A 19748-nucleotide genomic window follows, 5' to 3' on the forward strand; every position below is an offset into this window, starting at 1 on the left:
CTCTGATCCTCTGATCAGCTGCAGCTGGGAGCACAGTCATCGGGGGGGTCCATGGAGGCCGGCAGCACCCTCACTACCAAGGTTACTAATTACGAGCTGGGAAAACATCCCGCCCCCATCCAGACTTCTGGACATGTTCTTCTGGGTCTCAAGGGCACACATGCAGAGGGGCAGGCTGCAGGGCGGGAGATTATCTAGGATCGTCTTTATCCAATCTTGTATTCCCCTCCCACTCAGAGAAGTTGTGAGTGACATGATGAAGCATTTCTTAGAAACAAGAACTGACCTCCATCATTGTAGTAAGGCTCAGACAAAGCAGGTAAGGTGGGGGAGGCTGCAGCAGCCTGGAGTCTGAATTCTGTCACACACAGTGTGGCCTTGGACAAGTCCCCTCTTGCCAACCCTGCTTCCTTCTTTGAAAAGAGAAGCCAAGTCAAAGAATGTTAGATCTAAAAAGGACAGGGAGAACTTCCCTGGTGGTCCAGTAATTAGGAATCCGCCTGCCAGTGCAGGGTACTCGGGTTCAATCCCTGGTCCAGGGAAGATCCCAATGCTGTGGGACAACTAGGCTCACGGGCCACAGCTGCTGAGTCTGCACGCCCAGGGTCTGGGGAGGATGGATACGTGTCTGTGTACGGCTGAGTCCCTTAGCTGTTTACCTGAAACTATCACAGCATTGTTAATCGATTATACCTCAATACAAAATAAAATGTTTGAAAAAAAAAAGAGGGATTTCCCTGGTGCTTCAGGGGCTAAGACTCTGCGTTCCCAGTGCAGGGGCCCAGGTTTGATCCCTTGTCAGGGAACTAGATCTATCATGCTACTGCCAAGACCCAGAGCAGCCAAATAGATATTTTTTTAAAAAAGAAAAGCCCACACAGCACCACTAGAGAGTGGCTGCTACTCGCTGCAACTAGAGAAAGACCACAGGCAGCAACAAAGACCCAGCGCAGTCATAAATAAATACATAAATTTTTTTTTAATTAAAAAAAAAAGTAAAAGAACAGGGAAATTCAACTGGTGGCCTTGTATGTCAGGTAGAGGGCTTTGGGCTGCAGATGACAGGAGACCCAACTGAAAGTGGCTCACACAATGAAACTTTTACACCACGTAACAAGGAGTTCAGATGCTGCGCAGGTCTCTGATGCCCCGGGGACAGTGACGGCACAGTTTCGGTCCATCTTTCCGTGCCACCATTCTCAGGCGTTGGAGGCTGTCCCCTCACGGGGGCCAGGTAGCTGAAATGGCTCCGAGCATCCTTTTCTCACCCAGTCATTCCAGAGGAAGAAAGCAACCAATCTCTCTCTCTCTCTTGTTTTTTGGATATGGATCATTTTTAAAGTCTATTGGATTCGTTACAATATTGCTTCTATTTTACGTTTTGTTTTTTGGCCTCGAGGCATGTGGGAGCTTAGCTGCCAGACCAGGGACCAAGCCTGCACCGCATACATTGGAGGGTGAAGTCTTAACGACCAGACCACCTGGGAAGTTCCCACGTGTCTTTGTTGTGTTTCTGTTTCAGTGAGCACACCTTCCCAGAGACCCCTCTCCACACCCCCGACACCCCCAGAGCACCCCAGACGTCGCATGGGCCAGGGGTATGTCACATGCTCATGACCAGACCAATCTCTGATGTGGGGAAAGGCATGACCACGATTGGCTGGAACCAATCGAGCATCACCCCATGGACTGGGAAGGACCTGGGAAGCAGGTGAGAGGGGGACAGCTACCTGTCGGGGAGGAAACAAACCTTGTCTGCCATGGCTGGGCTCCTCCTTTTATAGATAGGGACCTGAGAGTGAGGGGGCCTTTCTCCAGTCCATGGCCTTTCTCCACCAGGAGTTGGTGGCAGTCAGGGGTGAATGTAATTCTGACTCTCAGACAAACTATTTCATCACAAGCTGTTGGTTCCAGCCTGGGTGATTTCAAGTCTGGAACTACACATCTGATTCTCTGAGAAAATATTTTTTCTCTGGAGTCACCGCAAGTCCATGGTCATCCTGGGACATAATTCTTCTGTGTTAACTCAAGCCCTTGAAATGTGTCTGCCTCCAAATTCAGTATAACCTTAATGAGAAGTTGCTGTAGCACAGTGGTTAAAAGCTCCCAAGGCAGAGCAAGCAAGATTAAACCCCATCTTCCTCTGTCTTATCTGCTATTTCCTAAGCCAGCAGACTACCCTGGCAGCCACTGGGAGTAACACCTTCTGCCAATGAGAGCAGCGGTTCATAACAGTCACCCCATCGGTGATTACATCCATCAGTGGCCAACCAGGAAATTACAAACCTCTCGAGATATCTCAGGCAAAGGTAACAATTTAATGAGGGGAATGGGCCAACAGGTGTTGAAAGAGCTGGAGACATAGAAACGTGACAAGGGTGTTTCCCAGGGGTCAAGAAGCTGCTTGGCTCCAGGAGGACACACGCCTCACTGCTGAGCTGCTAGAGGTCCTGCCCCCTATGCTCACCCCACCCCCCACTACTGCTGCCACCAACCCAGCCACAGCCACTGCCACGATGCTGCCAGAGCCAGACTGGCTTTTCCCTTCCTCCTGCCCGCTGATCCCTTCCCTGGTGGCTCTGATGAAAAGAATCTGCTTGCAATGCAGGAGACCCAGGTTCAACCCCTGGGTCAGGAAGATCCCCTGGAGAAGAGAATGGCTATCCACTTCAGTATCCTGGCCTAGAGAATGCCATGGACTGTATAGTCCATGGGGTCACAAAGAGTTGGACACGACTGAGAGACTTTCACTCACTCACTCATTCACTCACTATTATATATCCTATATATGACTTTCTGACTCATCCTTGTAGCTCAGATAGGACATTTTTAGTTGCAAGAGACCAAAATTTTAGACCCACAAAGAGGCTTAATCAAAAGCAGCAGTTGTTAAAGCTGAAAAGTCCAAATGTAGTTCTAACTTTAGGTATGGCTTGATCAGGGGTTCAACCAATAACACTGACACTCATTAACTCTGGATTGGATCATGTGCCTATTTCTAGATTAATTTCTATAGCCAGGGATGTGGTGCATCCTAAATATTCCACCCAAATAGCTTGAGGTTATACTAGAGGTGAAAATGAGGTAGCTTCAAGGATGAATGCTGGAGAAGACTCTTGAGAGTCCCTTAGACTGCAAGAAGATCCAACCAGTCCATCCTAAAGGAGATCAGTCCTGAGTGTTCATTGGAAGGACTGATGCTGAAGCTGAAACTCCAATACTTTGGCCACCTGATGTGAAGAAATGACTCATTGGAAATGACCCTGATGCTGGGAAAGATTGAAGGCAGGAGGAGAAGGGGACGACAGAGGATGAGATGGCTGGATGGCATCACTGACTCAATGGACATGAGTTTGAGCAGGCTCTGGGAGATGGTGAAGGACAGGGAAACCTGGTGTGGTGCAGTCCATGGTGTCACAAAGAGTTGGACACAACTGAGCGACTGAACAATAAGGATGAATGGGTGCTGGGCACGGAGAATAGCTATCTAGTCATATTTCAGCTTAGGGAAAACATCCTGGTGCTCACCCTCCTCTATCCGAGGTTAAGTCATTTCCTGCTGTGATACACTCTCAGAGCTCCTCGTGCGTCACAGCACTCATCAACTTATAATTATACTCTTACGAAGTTGAACGACGCCTGCCTTATGAGCAGCTTATGAGCTCCATTAATAGGCAGGGGCTATGTTGCCATCGCTGTGTCCCCAGTATCCAGCCTAGTGCCTACACGTGCTAGACACTTAAGAGAGACTGTGCACAAGGGGATAAATCCGGGACCCTGGTTATGATAATCAGACTCCGCCTGTCACCTTGACTTTTTCAAGCTACACTTGCCTGTTAGGCTAGAGTCTTCCCCCTCGGAAGCCTTCTCTCCCCTGCAGGCAGGCCTGGGAACACTTACATAGGACACACCTCCCCAGGGAAGCAAATGACAATTTTCCCATGGAACCTGGGAGGCCTGAGACCCAGAACTCTGGGCTGGTGATTCAGGCAACTCGATGAATCAGGAGAGGAGCCAGCGGAAAAAGGAGGGTTACTCTGGATTAAGGGCTTTAAGAGGAGTGATTCACGATCATCGCGGCTGACATTTCAAAAGCCCCAAATACTTTTGGTAAACAGTGTGCTGCCCTGCATTTCATCTCCCATTTATCCTGGTAGTGAAGCAGCCTGTATTTGCTCTGGGATGTGTCATATTTCACTTTCTGCCTCTCGAGTATCCATGATGTTCAGCTCCTCAGTTTCCCATATGTAGCTTATTTATCAGGGCTGCCTTGGTGGCTCAGCAGTAGAGAATCTGCCTGCTAATGCAGAAGATGTGGGTTCCATCCCTGGGTCTGAAAGATACCCTGGAGAAGGAAATGTCAGCCACTCCAGTATGTCCATGGGAAAGCCCATGGACAGAGGAGCCTGGCAGGCTACAGTTCATGGGCCCGGACAAGACTTAGCAACTAAATAACAAGAACAACAACTTATTAAAAATAAGCCAAAGCTTATTTTTGTGGAAATGCTGGCACAGTAGGGACAGGTTGGGCTTTGGCGTCAGCTCGGGCAGCCTGGTTCTGCTGTCTGGTGTCTGTGTGACCTAGGATAGGTTATTTAACCTCTCTGAGCCTCCCTGTCCCCCCCAGTAGATAACATTAACCTCATGGGGCTTTGGGGAGATGTAGATGGTGATGCTTCTATGTAGGGCAGGCTCCACGTTTAGCTGATGCTGCGGCAGGTTGACGGAAGGGGTGGGAAGGAGCAAACTGTCCGGTGAGGGTGGAGCACAGGGCAAGTCACCAGGCTCTGGGGTCTCCCTGCACTACCCAGGCACGGGTGTGAGTCTGAGTCCCCAAGAGGAAGTCTGTGGACTGACGCTGGAAGGGTTGCAAAAGTAGCCATAGATGTTTTGCCCAAAGTTTTCACTTTCGTCTCAGGTTTAAAGGATTTGTTAACAAAAGAAGCCACTCATTATATACAAATAAATAATACATATATTTATTAGAGAATTATCTAACTTACTTTCAATATACTAACATTAAAAGAAAAGAGAAATATAAAAAGCAGAGGACACATCATCAAACTGGGTTTTGACCAACATCCAGACTTAAACAGCGCTGGCAAGTCCCTTGTCAGCACATCTGAAGCCCAGGTCCCAGGCAGCACGTCTGCTCCGTGGTAAGACTTCAAAGATTGCAGTTCTGGGTTCCTGCTTATAATCCCAGGACTCAAACTGATATCATCATCAGTGACCAAATCGCAAGCCTGGTTTCATTTTAATGCTGTTTGTTTTGTCTTGTAAAACTTGGAATGTTGTTAAGCCTGGGGCTTGGTTGGCCAGGTCCCCTCCAGGGGCTCACTAATCTCAAAATGCTTCCCCCATGTTATCTATGGTGCTGCAAGTCTTGTACTCACAGCAGGCAGTCACTCACAGTCAGGGCAGTGTCCAGGCAGGTTAGAAGCAAGGGTCAGAGGCCTGCTCTGCTTTGCTTCCTAAGCCTAAACAAAATGATTTATTTAATTTCCCTAACAATAGACAATGTGTAAACAAGCGGGTGTGACTGTGTTCCAGTAAAACTTCATATATGGATGCAGATATTTGAATGTCATAGAATTTTCAAATGTTAATATATATATGTGTGTGTGTGTGTTTAGTCATGAAGTCATATCTGACTCTTTGTGACCCCATGGAGCCCACCAGGGTTCTCTGTCCATGGGATTTTCCAGGCAAGAATACTGGAGCAAGTTGCCATTTCATTTTCTAGGGGATCTTCCCTACCCAGGGACTGAACCCCAGTGTCCTGCCTTGCAGGCGGATGCCTTACTGCTGAGCCATCAAGGAAGCCCGGAAGGGCTCTTTGCCCAGATATAAACTCTGCAAGACACAGGGCACAGACAGCATGGCTTTCGGGCCTAGGAGACAATGTGAGACATTGTGTGTGTGTTTATATGTGCACGTGTGTGAGTGCATACATGTGTATGAAGGAGGTGTAAGATGATCAACCAGCCTGGTTTGCCTGGATTGTGGGTTTCCAGGGTGCAGGACTTTCAGTGTTCAAACCAGCAGAGTCTTGGGCAAACTGATACATGGCTGGTGACCCTGTAAGTGTGTCCTTTTTCCCCAGTGTGTGCCTGGAGCCCAGTGCCCTGAGGAGCTTCAGTGCCCTGAGGACCCCAGAGCCTCAGCTCTCACAGCATCAGGAGTCTGTGCCAGAGGCCCTGCAGTTACCACGGTACAGGGGTACCAGCAACGAGAGGATGGTGGGTGATCTCACTACCTTCCCTCAGACCCACCTTCAGACACTCCCAGAAGTAACTGGGGGAAACGTGGCTGGAGGCCTGCCTTAGTAGAGGGGAAAGAGCCAGCAAAATGTGGGTTATGACCACCACGGTGACCCAGGTGAAGTCTGGGGAAACCTGGGTTCCATTTTGTCATTGTATTTTCTGACGGGCCATTGATAGTCTAGAGTATCAGTCTTTTACTTAGTTAAGTTATGTATTTATTTGTGGCTGCGCTGGTTCTTTGCGTCTTTGCTCGGGCTTTCTCTAGTTGCAGTGATGGAGGGTTACTCTTTGTTTGGCGTGTGGGCTTCTCTTGTTGTGGGCAGGCTTCAGAAGCCGTGGCACGCTGGCTCAGGAGTTGTGGCGCACGGCCTTAGTTGCTCCACAGCATGTGGAATCTTCCCGGACCAGGGATCGAGCCAGTGTCTGCTGCACGGGCAGGTGGATTCTTAACCACTGGACCACCAGGGAAGTCCTCCCGGTCCCTTTTAGATCTAACATTTTGTGATTCAGCTTCTCATTTCAAAGAAGGGAAGTCTCACTTATTTACTTCTAATCTCGTCACTTTAGAGAAATCTTTCATCTTAATAACTCTTGCATTGATTACTGAGTATCTTACATATAAAGCTATATTGTCCACCATTAATGATCAATTTTCTCTCCAGTCCAAATATCTGTGCTGTCATTTCTAAGCCGTACCTCATTGCATTTCTCAGACCATCTAGACAACACTAGGTAACAGTAGCGAGGGTGGTTGCCCTTTGTTTTATTTCTGAATCCATTAATTATGCTCCATTCAAGTGCTTTTTGGTCTTGGGACTCTCTTTAGAGTAGACCTGCTGTGTCCCAGCCCTGGGGAGTATTCTAGGGCTTCACTATTAAATGTCTTGAAAGCTCTTAGCTGGAAATAAATACACTTAATTGTATTAAAGAAGCATCCTTCTGTTTTTCATAGCCTTTATAGAGGATAGGTATTGGGTTATTAAAGACCTGCATCAGCCCTCGCTCTAAAAAGCCTCAGTGCCTTTGGAATAAATGAGGTCACACACGTGGTGTGCTTGGCAGAAATCCTAACACAGTCTGGCTGGCTAGTATCATCAGGGTCCCATCTCAGGGCTGTCTGGACACACTGCTCTCCTCCTCTAGGCTGGGGGACCCTGTGTTGCTCCCCTACTCCTGCTCTCACAAAGGGGAAGCCAACAGTTATCCAACCCCTGTGGCCTGCTTCTTGAGGTGACCATTCCTGAGGCAACCTGAGGCCTGTCCCACCTGCCAGGGAGGTAGGGTGAGGCCAGAGGCTGAGCCGGGCTGGGGTGCTGGGTCCAGGGCAGATGGAGACAAGGACTGTTGTTGTGAAATAACAGCAGGACCTTCAGGGAAGGCCCTGTGAATTTTTCCTGAGACACCACCTTCTTTGCTGGCACTACCCTGTGCTTCTTTCCCCTGCACACACCTGAACAAAGCACTTCTCAGAGGAGGGAGGCAGAACCAGCTGCAGAACTTGTGGGGCCCAGTGTGACAGGAAAATATGGGGCTTCTTGTTCAACACTCGTTAGGAATTTCAAGATGGTTGAGCATCAACCAAGACTGGGGCCTCTCTAAGCATGGGGTCCTGAGGGTAGGGAACCTACCAAATTAGGAACCTCGGACAAGGAACTTACTCTGCAGTGGAAACTGACAGTGTCATTGTGGGGCTGGGAAGGTAGAGATGGGAGTTCCTAAAGGTCATGTTTTCAGCATCACAAGAAATTATGTCGAGAGTCGAGCAGTCAGGACTGTGAGATGGTCCTAGTGGCATCTGAGGCCCTGATCTGCGCTCCCTTTCCCTTCCTGTATTCTGAGGAAATGAAGCAAGAAGTACCTGGGTTCGATCCCTGGGTTGGGAAGATCCCCTGGAGAAGGGAATGGCAACGCACTCCAGTATTCTGGCCTGGAGAATCCCATGGACAGAGGAGCCTGGTGGTTTATAGTCTATGGGTTCACAAAGAGTCGGACACAACTGAGCAACTAACACTGGCTGAACTGGCAGAGTGTGGCTCTGACCTTTACAACCAGATACAGCAGTGTTTGGAATCTGAGACTGTTTCTAGTAGGTGGGAGAGGTGTGACCCCCTGACCTGGTGGGAGAGTGTGGTTGGAGTCAAGGGTGGCGGGGAGCCAGCACTGGAGGCAGAGCCCCCTTGTTGGGGAGTCTGAGATGGCAGGAGCGAATATGGTCATTCTGAGAAAGGGGTGCATAGTGGGTGGTCAGTTCTAAGCTCCAGGAGAATCCTGAGTACCAAGGTCCAGAGCCAGAGGAGAGAAGTGCTGGGGTGCGCCTGGGTTGTGGAGTCAGAGGACAGCATCCGGGGGCTTCTCTCTGCCGTCCTCACCTGTGGGAACTGCTGCTCTCTCCTTGTGGTTCTGGCCCTCAGGGTGGATCACCCAGTCCCTTACCCGAGAAAGGCAGGAACATTCAAACACAGTACTCAGGGCTTGGGAGTACGGAGAGAGATGAATGTAAGCCGGCCAGGGGCCTGGAAAGGGTGATCAACAGAAGTTTTGTATCTGGGGTGGCTAGATCCTCCCTACCCAGGTGCAGAGGGCGTGGCTAAAGGGTTCCCCCTTTCAATCGCACAGCTAGCCCAGCTCTATGTTTTCATTTCCTTCCATCCCTTCTGGAGCTGGGATGGGATGAGAGGGTACATACTTTTTCACCAAACAATTCAACTTTTAGGAGTCCATCTTAACATAAAAAGATGCATTCGAGGATGTTCACTGCAGCCCTGCTTGTGATATTCTAATAGCTGTGTGTGTGCGTGTGTGTGTGTGTGATTATTTAACATAGAAACAGGTCTGGTAGCATATGGTCCAAACTGTTGACAATAGTTACCTCTACGGAAGGAAGGGAGTGGGGAAGGAAGAAAGGCTTTCCTTTGCCTCTGCACATTTTATATACTTCTGCTAAGTTTAATTTTTTTTTTTTTTTTTTTACTATTTTTCTAGCACATATGAACGTGATTTAAGAAGATTTAAAAATCACATTGTACAAAACCTTGCAATTTAGAGAGATGAACCGAAGTCTGACGCCACAGATGTATAGTGGTATGGATCCTCTGGGTAATTTTATTTCCTCCAGCAGTTTTTGGCAGTCTAGGGGCAGGCCTGCAGGAAGATGGTGTTGAAAGGACCCAGGAGAAGCTGGCAAAAGCTAAGACACAGGCGCTCAGTAATTATTCTGGGCATCTGACATCAGTTAGCCTATTTAATCCCTGAGGGGTAGATATCATTAATCCTAGATTTACAGTGAAGGAAAGTGGCTTGGAGAGAGGGCGTGTGGCAGGACTGGGATTCGCACCTCAGGGTGTGGGATCTCTCCCGCTCTTGGCTGCTTCCAGCCCAGTTCAGGGGAGGCAAGGAGAGGAGCGGAACACTGGGTGCCATGGCTGCCAGGAGCAGCCTTTGAATGCTGACTCCCGGGGGAGGAAATAAAGCCGGAGGGAGCACCAGTTGTAAAGAAAAGGATCAGCTTACAAGTGAGAGGCGAGGGAAATGAGCTGGTTTGGGTTTTACATAGAATAAAGCTGCGTGGAACGCTGCATCTTCATGTCTCTCATGAACTGGGGAGGGGGTCAGAGGACTGAGGAGTCTCCTGGAAATGGCCTGTGTGTGGGGGGGTGGGAGTGGGGGTGCCAGGCTGGCCTCTGTCCCTTGGCTGAGTCCTTTCCCAGTCCCGTTGACCTCATGCAGAATAAGAACTGAAGTCGACATTCATTGACAAGTTTGAGCCTGGTGGGGGGTCAAGCAGTCCTGTTTGGGGGTCCCTGCAGTTGTGGGGGAGAATGGATTGGGGTGGTGGGGGAGTATGTTCTCCTGCATGCCACCAACTTCCAGGTACCCACATGGCTGGGGGTGCTTCTCCTGTAGCAGGAGTGGGGTTGTGTGTGAGCTCTCTCCACACACATCCACATGGAGGGATTCTTCACAGGGGCTCAGGAGTCCTGGGTGAGCCAGTGAGTGGCACATGCCAGTGAGGTTTGGGTTAGTTCTGTCACCGTGACTCCTTTTGTGTCCCTTGTCACTGAGGTCTGGGGAAACTGGGTAGAGAAGTGTTCAGGGACTTTGAGGTTCAGATGATGGCCAGGGAAGGAGGGCTGTGGTGGAATTGATGCTAGGCAGTCGAAGCTGAGGTGAGGGGGGAAGCTGTGACTTCCTGGAGTGTTCCAGACTGAGTTCCAGAGTATGGATGAAAGTGAGTGGGGGGTTGCTCCTTGTGACCCCAGAAGTAGGCAAATGTCTCCCACCATTCCTGCCTTCTCCTACTTCATTCTTGGTTTTAGGTCTCTAAGTTTAGCATTCCTAAATTGCAGACCTGGAAATCAGTTAATGTGGCTATGCAACAGTTCTCTGAGAACAGAGGGTAAGTGACCAGCTCAGGACAGCACAGGGCAGCGCAGGAGGCCAGCTATGGATAATGGGATCAGGGTCAGCTGGGGGTAAGTGTCCTCACCCGTAATTAGAGCAGGGCTCAAGGATTTCCAGAGAGAGGCCAGGACAACAATGTCCTGTATTAGAAGGTGGGCCCAGGAGGCACCCTGGAGTGCTGGAAGGAGGCAAGGTCAGTGCTGGTAGTCATCAAGGCCAGACTTCTCAGTGAGGCAGGGCAGGGAGGACAGAGGATTTGAGACAGACTTTCAAACTCTGTGATGGTTGAAAGCATTTTCTTCACCAATTACTCTTTATTTAGAAGAGTCAGGTTCTGCCTGGAAAAATTACCTTCTAAATCCAGGAGCACTGAGGCAGAAAATACTGCAGTTTTGGTAGAATTACTGGTGATAGTAAAAATCATCCCTTGTGTCTTTTAAGACATCGTCATTAAGCCGTTGGTACTTTTATAAGGCAGGGAGGGTATTATGATTATTGCTAAATGTGCTTGAACTTGATAATGTAAATCATGTGCCAGTGGATTGGGCCAGCTAGGCTAATAAAGAGGGCCGATAGCGGTAGCGGGTAGCGGGAAGCTGCTCCCCGGTTACCGGGCCTTTCTGCTCGGCTGCCCTCGGGGAACTGCCCGGTGCCCACCTCGGGCCCTAAAGATCCCTGCTGGAGGGGGCACGGGGGCTGTGGATCTTCGGTTCCCTGGTACCCTGAAGCCTGAGCCGCCGCAGGGTACCCGGCGCTGGAGCCCCTGCGGGAGTGCCAGCGCCGCAGCAGGGACTCCAGCCCGGAATACCCCTCCAGGTCTTCAGAGTAGCCGGGACCAAGGCGGGAGTGGGCGGCACCTCAGGGTCGTTCCAGGGCCGCGCTAGGGAAAGGTGTGGACGGCGGCAGAGGAAAGGGACTAGCCGTGCTGTGCCGGGGTCTCGGCTGACCGCGAGCCGCAGGGATGGAGGGGCGGGAGTGAGGGTGGGTCCGAGGTGGGCAACTCCAGGGTACGTGATGTACACCCAGGGGTGCCACCCTCCAGTTTATCGTGGGAGGAGACCCAGCACAGAGAGGCTAAGGGATTCGCCCAAGGTCACACAGTGAGCGGGTGGCGATGTGTGTGGGGTGCCCTTCTGCCAACGCGTCTGGCGTCATCACAGGCCTCCTCTGGTTAAGGACGAGTAGGAGGGCATCCCCAGCCTTCCACGAAATGTGGCTTCTTGTCATCCCAGCCTCCCAGTCGCCGGTGTAGGCGGGCCTAGGGCTCCAGGTCTTGGCGCGCGAGGACACGGACTGAGCCCGAGTCAGTAACACCCGTCACCGCCCCCGCCCTCCTGGCTCTTGAATGGCTCAGTGACAGGGCCCTGACCGAAGTCACACAGCTGCTAAGTTCCGAAGCCGGGATTCGAACCCTGCGGTATGGGTTTTAGTGGCCTCAGGCCGGAGATCAAGACCACTGGCTCAGGGGTGACCACGTGCAGCCATGGGTAAGTCGTTTTCCCTCCGGCAGCCTGGCCGCGCGCCCCTCCCGTCGTGGCCGCGCATGCTCCGTGGCGGGCGGAGCCGGGAGGCGGCGGCGGGCACCCCAGCTGCTTTGCATTGACGCCAGCACCCGCTGGAGGTCACCGCTGGGGGCTGGGCGCGGCGTGCTGCCGGCAAGACCCGGCCCGGAATGCGGAGCCGGAGCCGCGTCGCCCGCAGCTCCTGGGCGAGCGCCGCCGCTTCAGCGCTTCTCGACGGCGCGGCCTCAGGTCCGCGTCCCTCCGTCCCTCCCGGGGTGGACGCGGCCTTGCTGTCCCGACGGGATTCTTCCGGCCCGCACCGCTCAACCGCCAGAGATCTAGTCTAGGTTTCTCCGCCACCAGCCCTCGGACCAAGGGCATTTATCCGTGGGGCGGCCGGCGGAGGGACGTGGGAGCCTGGGGCCTCTGGAGGTGCCGGCCACAGCGCCTCCGGAGCCGGAGCGGGCGTAGCCGGGAGCACACCTCCCCTGGGGGGTCGCGCCGCCTCACGGCGAGGGCGGCGTCGCTCGCGCGGCGGGGACTTGTCGGCTCTCGGGCCGGGAGATCGCAAATCTCCTCCCCCGAAATTCCCCGGAAGCGCGGCGCGGCCGAGGCGAGCGCGGCGATGTGAGGGAAGACGGCCGGCGGCTCCCTCCTCTGGAAGGGCATGTTCGGAGGGGCGGCCGCGGTGCGCTGCCCGCCCCACCGCCCCCTCCCCGCCGCCGCAGCCGCCTCCGCCGCCGCCGCGCCCGCACCGCGATAAAAGGGGCGGCCGCACTTCCTGACGGGAGACCCGCGCTCGCCGCCGCCGCCCGCCCAGGCGGAGATGACACGGCGCACGCGGCGGCCCCGAGGCGCCGGGCGGGCCGTTTACTGACCGGATCGCGGCTGCCCGCCAGCGTGTCCGCGGCGCTGCCGCCAGCATGGGCTGCGCCCCGAGCATCCACATTTCCGAGAGCCGTGGGGTGTACCCCGGCGGCAAGGAGGCCGAGGACGTGCCGGGCCCCGCGGCGGCGCCGCTCCCGCCCGGCGGGCCGAGCCTCCCACCCGGCCAGAAGACGGCCGCCTCGACCCGGGCCCCCGGCTCCAGCCTCGCAGAGTCCGAGCCTCGCGGAGGCAACGGCAGCAAGGTAAAGGGGCGCCGGGCGGGCGGGCGGCTCCGGGACTGCGGTCCGCGGTGAAACTCGGGCCCCGCGGGGCGGCAGCCTTCCCGCAGGGCCGGGCGGGGCTCGGTCCTCGGCCGCGTTGCCCTCCTCGCTCGGCTTTGACAGACGCCCGCGGACTGTCCTGGCCCGGGCGGCGCCGGGAGGAGGACCGACCCCGGTCCTGGGGGCCCCGCTTAGCCGAGTTGTGAGGAGGACGCTCCCTGAACCGCGGCGTCGGTTCCTGGGGCACGTCTGTCGTGCCGTCTTGTGAACTTGACCGAGGCGCTTGAATCCATTCCCTGCCGGACAGCGGGTGCGGAGGACGCCCCCCGCCCCGGATATTCTGGCGCGACCCTGAACGTTCAGTCAGTGTGAACTTTGTTCTTCTGGTTCTCCCGGTGGAAGGGAAGGGCGGCCAGCCTGCGAAGCCGGGGTACTGGACCCTGCCGCCCAGTTGTGTTTTCCCGGTTTGGGCTTTGCGCAAGCCTGCAGTTGCAGTTTTCCATTTTCTTTGAACTATTTAAAATGTAATCTGGAATATCAGCTTTGCTTCATTGCACATGTATTTGAGGTCCCCGTTTATTAGCATACATGTTGTTCTTAAAGCCTGTGTAATTAGAAAATACTATCAGAAACGCAGTTTTTGAAGCATTCAGCAGAACGAAGTTAATTTATCAACCAGTCTTACTGGGACATTTGGTAACTTTTTTAAATTGCGTGTCTTCTCCAGCGCCTGTTGCCTTGACTGTGTTTTGCCAAAGTTTCTGGGCTTCGTCTTTGTTAAGGTTTTCTAAAGGAAAGGTGTTTTTCCTTTTTTAAAAAAGGAAAAAAAGTTCGTGAAGACAGACTGCAGACGCTTTTTGGTTCTCTGATTTGAAATTTTAGAGCTGGAATTCATGCTTTTGTTTATGTATTAATCTAGGGGGAAATATTCCTGTATGCACGGCTATATAGATTGTTGAGGCTCATCAGTCTCTTTGCTGCTGTGTTTTAAGAGTAATTTGTAGAATTGTCTTGATTTTCTTGCTTACTGCTAGATCTTCCAGTTAGAGGGTTAGAAATTGGTTCATTTTCTCTCTTAAATTTCCAGCAGTCATCATTCCTTTTCTACATGAAAGTGAAAAGTCTTTTTCAGTGTTGCATAACGTAGATGCAACACTCTTCCCCTCTCATACGCTCTCTGAAAATTCAGCTTCACTCTGTTCCTCCGATTTGGGAGTCCTAGAGTCATTGAAGAACTCTGTGATAGTTTTGAACTACTTACCTAAGCTGCACTTAATACCTTTGTAATGCTTGTGGGTTAAGTAAGCTACCTAACTGGCTTTTTCTTTTTTTTAAAGTGTTACACAGGTGAAGTTGAATAGCGAAGCTTTAACTGCTGTCAAGTTTTTGACCCAGATCTGATATTGGTTATCTTGCATTAAGTAATAGTAAGGTTTTAGTTAACACCAGTAGTTTTTCAAGAAGTCTTGTGCCTTATTGGCCTACTGGGGGCAGTTGTGGATGTCCTAAATTCACTCAGGTGTCTTGTAAGCATCTGTAAGTGCAGCGGTTTGCTCTCTGCCACCCACATTGTCAGGAGAACCCCTGAGTTTCTAAGAGTCTTGTCAGACCATTGTCTTGAGTGGGGACCCGGAAAAATACATTCATCATTACAGTGCTTAATCCAGTGGCATGCATATAATAGGTGCTAAATAAATGTTGAGTTTGATTTTTGTTGTTAACGGAATGATGAAACGTTTTCAGTCACTGGAATTGGATTCTGTAAAACCTCCGGTGCAGGATTTAAGGTTAGTTTTTCAAGAGGAGGAGCCAAATTATAAATAACACCACAGCCACAGAATCAATAGTCCCATGCTTGTTATTCATGAACTCCAGCATGTTGATGCCACATCTCAGTTACAGATGTTTGTGATTAGGCCTGTCTAGTGAGCCACCAGGGAGCCCAGATCAAGTGATGGTGGTGGTTTAGTCGCCAGGTCGCGCCCTGTCAAGTGACAGGCAGAGGTAAATATCAGCATATTTTTAATTCACTATTTTTCCCTTTAAAGGAATGAGTCTTCTGAAATTAAGATACTCAGTATGTTCTGGAAATTTAAAAACCCATGTTTAGAGAAGATAAGCTTTCAGCAATTTAGCAAAGTCAAATTATTACACAATGAACTTAAATTCCCTTATATAAACATACAAAGATCCAATTTTAGCTCATTAAAAAATAACTTCTTATTAAAATATAGTAAGTCAGCTTATTGAGTGAATTCCAGTCAGAAATTCACTGGGGAAGTTTTTGTATTTCTATACCATGTAGTAAACACCAGTTCATCAGAATGCTTGGGAGATTGATAATCAATTGTATTTTCAGATTAATTAAGCACTGCATCCCCTGCACCTGTAGCGTATCCCACGTGTGTTCCATGAAGCAATTTGTGGACCATTAATAAGTATTAAATGAATAAAGGGTCTGTGGTCAAGTTAGGGAAATACTGGCTCAGGCTAAATTTGTCAGATTTCTTTAATACAGGATTTGTCGAAAACTTAATTTCCTGAAACACATTGTGAACCTCCAAGCCGTATTTAGAATGTGCAACACTTCCCAAACGTGTTTGATTATGGAGCCCATTTGTTGCGGTGTACCTTAGGCAGGCCACATGTTAAGTCGTGATTCCTAACATGAGATAACCAGTATTCAAAGTGCAAGAAATATACTGAACAGTACAACTCAGTAAATATAACTTGCTTCTTAATGATTCCAAAGGTACTTCAGGATCTCGTAATACAGGAGGTTGGCTCATCTTTATGAACTCATTTAAGTATTACTAAAAATACGCTGGCTGTTTATTCATTTCAGGAGTTATAGTCTCTGTGGTTACAGATAATGAATGCTGTGTTCAGTTTGAACACTTACAGTTTTGTTTTGTTTTGAATCAGGGTGCACTTTAACTGTAACATTTAATATTTTCTTGTCAGTCTTTAGATTTACTCCGTTTTCCTTCTCCTTGGCTAGGACTCTGAGTTGCCCTTGAAAGATCTGAGTGTGGGGGCGGGAGTGTCCAAGGAGACCTTCTGCTCCCCCGCTCCCTTTCTGGAGACACGCAGGGAACAACTAAAGGTGGGTCCGCCCTCCCCCTGTGTCACTCAGCCCTGTGAAGGGGCAGCCCCTCTGTTTTGTTCTGCTGTGCTCGCCCCACTGTCCACCCCCCTTCCCCCGCCCCAGACAGTAGGCCTTCCACAGACATTGGTTGAATTGGAGAATTGTGTGAACTAGGCTGTTAGAAGTGGAAAATCCAGCCAGTCCTAGTAAAGGAGAAATAGAAGCCAGTTTTAACTAGAGTGAAGGCTGTAGAATTTAGACTTGAGTTTTTGCAAGTGTCTGGTATTCCTCTTTCAGCGCTTTTGTACCCAGGAAATAATCCGTCTTTGCTCTGGTGAGCCCAGATTTCCCCGTGAAGACTTAAGGATTAGTGCAGCCGGGTGGGCAGTACACAGAGGTGACCGGTAACAGCGCGGCCAACGCTGACCTCTGACCAGGGGTTACTGCCGTCAGCTCTCAGGCTGACTCGCCGTTTGTCCTTCTCTAGTATTTGCTGTGTCATTTTCTTTCCCTCCACCTAGTTTTCTCTAATTTTTCACCACCTTCTCCTTCTTCCCAGTGTTTTCTCCCTCCTTTTCCCCGCCAGCCCACCATCCTCCATAAAATTGGTGACATGAATCATCCTAGGCCATCAAAATTTGCTGGTTTCTTAGTGTTTCCTAGCTCTGGAGTAAAATTTGTTGTCTGCTGTTAATATATAGAGTGGATTAATCCAACTCTTATATTTCCCTAAAAGAAAGTGAAGTCTTCTTTTTGTGTGACCTGAGTGACCACTCTCCCTGCACCGCCCCCCCCCACCCCAAGTTAGGGTCATTGACCCTTGAATTATAGATTATATAAAGTACTGAAAGTTTCCCTGTAAAAGCATAGTTGAGAAAATGGGACCCAACTTTCTGTTCCTGAAGTAAGTGACTAGAATTTTATCTTGAGCTCATGGGCTCTGAGTTCTCTAATCCCTTGTGTTCTTATGCCTTTTGGTATATAGAATCTCATTATCTTGCTAAGCCTAGCTATAAAGATAACTGCTTTTTAAATTTTCTTGAATGCCTATTATATACATAAAATATTTTGTATTATACACTTTTTTTTTTAGTGCTTAATGTCATTACCACCATAACTGTAAAAGCGTGATGTGATGAAGGTCACAGCTCTGTCAGCTCAGACCTACCCTTGGCCGGCCTTGACTGTCTCCTTGCTGAAGTGAGTGTTCGGTCCCTTCTGGCACAAACGTTCCCTGTCAAGTGTCTTGTGATGCTGGTGACCCCTTGGACTGCTTGCCTGTTTGGATTGGGTTCTTCCGTAGGGGATGGTTCGGGATGTGAGGCCATGGGGTGAGGCAGTCATCTCAGAATTACCTAAAATGCCTTAAAGGACAGAGTATTTTTAAAAATTAAAAAGAAATCAGAGAACAGAGGGAGAAGTTGACTGGCACATGGGTGAGCCCTTGGGTGTGTCCACCGTTGGTGGCTCCCGCCTGGTTTCTCCGTGCACAGGGGTCGGTGGTAGGAGGCCTCGGACTCTGAGGTTCTGGAGTGCAAGCTCTTCGTCCGAGTTGCACCTGGCTTTCCTCGATGCCTCCTGTATTGTAGGCACTTTGCTGGATGCCTTGCGGACCTTATCTCTCTTCAGCCCTCTGAGGTGGCTGGTGTCATTTCCTTTCTGCAGATAAGGTGCCAGAGGTTAGAAACTCACCCTGGGCAAACAGTTAAGCAGGGATGCAAATCCGTTGTTCCTGGTGCTTATCTCCTGGCTGGTTGCTCTGATAACCAACCACCTGTCCCAGTGTTACATCCACCATTCTCTGGCCTCCCACTCAGCTATGAGCATCGTGGGTCCACCTGGGCTTTAAGCAGGCATCCTGAATCTGTTATTAAAATTTCAAGTCTTGATTTACTGTGGAGATCCAGTCCTAGCTTAGGTTCTCATGTCTGTGGATGTTGCAGCTGTATTTGGCCCTGTCCCAGGTAATGCCTCTAATCTCCCCTCTTAACTCTCTATAATCAGTCGGCAGGCATCCCTTGGGGCTGCTTTCTCCTCCCTTTCCTGCTCAGGCTGCAGGTAGCCTTCCTTAGCTAGGACCTCCGTAGGAGCCAGCCTGGAGGGCAACCCCTCACCCCTTCTTCTGCCCCCAGTTCCACACATACATGTCCTGTCTTGAGCCCTCGGTTGCACTTGCACTCTCCTCTGCTCTTGCCACCTCTCCTATAGCTCTCGTGGGCTCAGATTTCTCTCCCAAGCCTGCTGCTTGATGATAGGCCTCTGGAGGGCAGGGGCTATGCACTGGTTTCAGTACAGTTCCCAAAGCGTTTGGTGCACTGAGTAGGTGTTTGGATAAATACACCCATCTCTAAGGCTGAAAGGGCTTTTATTTCTATTCCATGGATCTATCTCACCTGTTTAAATTTAACAGAAATTATTGGGGTGTGTTATGCTTTAACAAAAAGCCAAAATACCCTGAAGCCAGTGATTAATCTGCAGGGTGATCAGTAAAGCTTTTGCCTCTCATGTTGGCCGTGTCAGGGTTGAGCAAACGTGCCTGGGTCCCGTCCCTCTGCTCTGCTTCTGTTCTGCTCTATAAGATGAGTGCTGGACTATCTTGGGAGAGAGCTGTTTTGACAAGTCTTGTGCTGGAGTTTCTTTGCTACAGGCCTCATCCGCGTAGACGGAAAGGCAAGCTCAGCTTTCCCCACACTTTCTGGATGGGCTCAAAGAACACCAGGACTTCCCTGGTGGCTAAGACAGTAAAGAGTCTGCCTGCAATGCAGGAGACCCGGGTTCAGTCTCTGGGTCGGGAAGATCCCTTGGAGAAGGGCATGGCAACCCACTCCAGTATTCTTGCCTGGAGAACCCCATGGACAGAGCGGGAACGGTCCGCTTTTATTCTGTGTGGGTTGAAAATTCACCTTCAGTTAAGATGGTGCTCGTTGCCTGTCAGCATGCATCTCCCTTTCGTGTCCTGCACGTCAGTGCAGCACTGCTTCAGCCTTGTCCTTTGCTCCTGGGACGAGCGAAGGGCTGGAGGCCCATGGACGGTTTCCACACGGTCTTCACATGTTTGAGGTTTATAGCGGCTCCCAAGTGAGGTGTGTTGGAAAGAAGAGAAGTGGAGGAGCCACAGGTGTGTGTTTTTAAAGCCAGCACCATGAGGTACCAGCTGTGTGATATTTAGCAAGTTCTGACCCACATTTTCTCAAGCATAAAATGAGACTAGAATACCTGGATTTTGGTGAAGATCATTTAAAATAGTCTGTGTGCATATGTTTTGTTAATTCCAAAGCACCAGTACATGTAAGGATTGATCTTTTTCTTTCAGGTACCTTTTTCAAGGACAAACTTTGCTTAA

The 19748-nt window shown here is 50.4% G+C and overlaps 1 protein-coding gene across 3 annotated transcripts in view; it reads left to right on the forward strand.

Moving 5' to 3' along the window:
- The first annotated feature begins 11673 nt into the window (after nucleotides 1–11673).
- PDE8A (phosphodiesterase 8A) overlaps nucleotides 11674–19748 on the forward strand; it is a 147427-nt gene continuing 139352 nt past the window's right edge. The window contains exons 1-2 of one of the 3 annotated variants that reach the window (XM_070775181.1): nucleotides 12365–13299; nucleotides 16319–16423. In XM_070775181.1, the coding sequence (XP_070631282.1) occupies nucleotides 13093–13299; nucleotides 16319–16423 (312 nt within the window). In that variant the 5' untranslated portion in view covers nucleotides 12365–13092. Of the gene's footprint in view, nucleotides 12155–12364; nucleotides 13300–16318; nucleotides 16424–19748 lie in introns of those variants that run through there. The other 2 variants (XM_070775182.1, XM_019983568.2) reach the window with 2 other exon arrangements.

The sequence above is a fragment of the Bos indicus genome, chromosome 21 (genome assembly GCF_029378745.1).
Source record: "Bos indicus isolate NIAB-ARS_2022 breed Sahiwal x Tharparkar chromosome 21, NIAB-ARS_B.indTharparkar_mat_pri_1.0, whole genome shotgun sequence".
Classification (NCBI taxonomy): Eukaryota; Metazoa; Chordata; class Mammalia; order Artiodactyla; family Bovidae; genus Bos; species Bos indicus.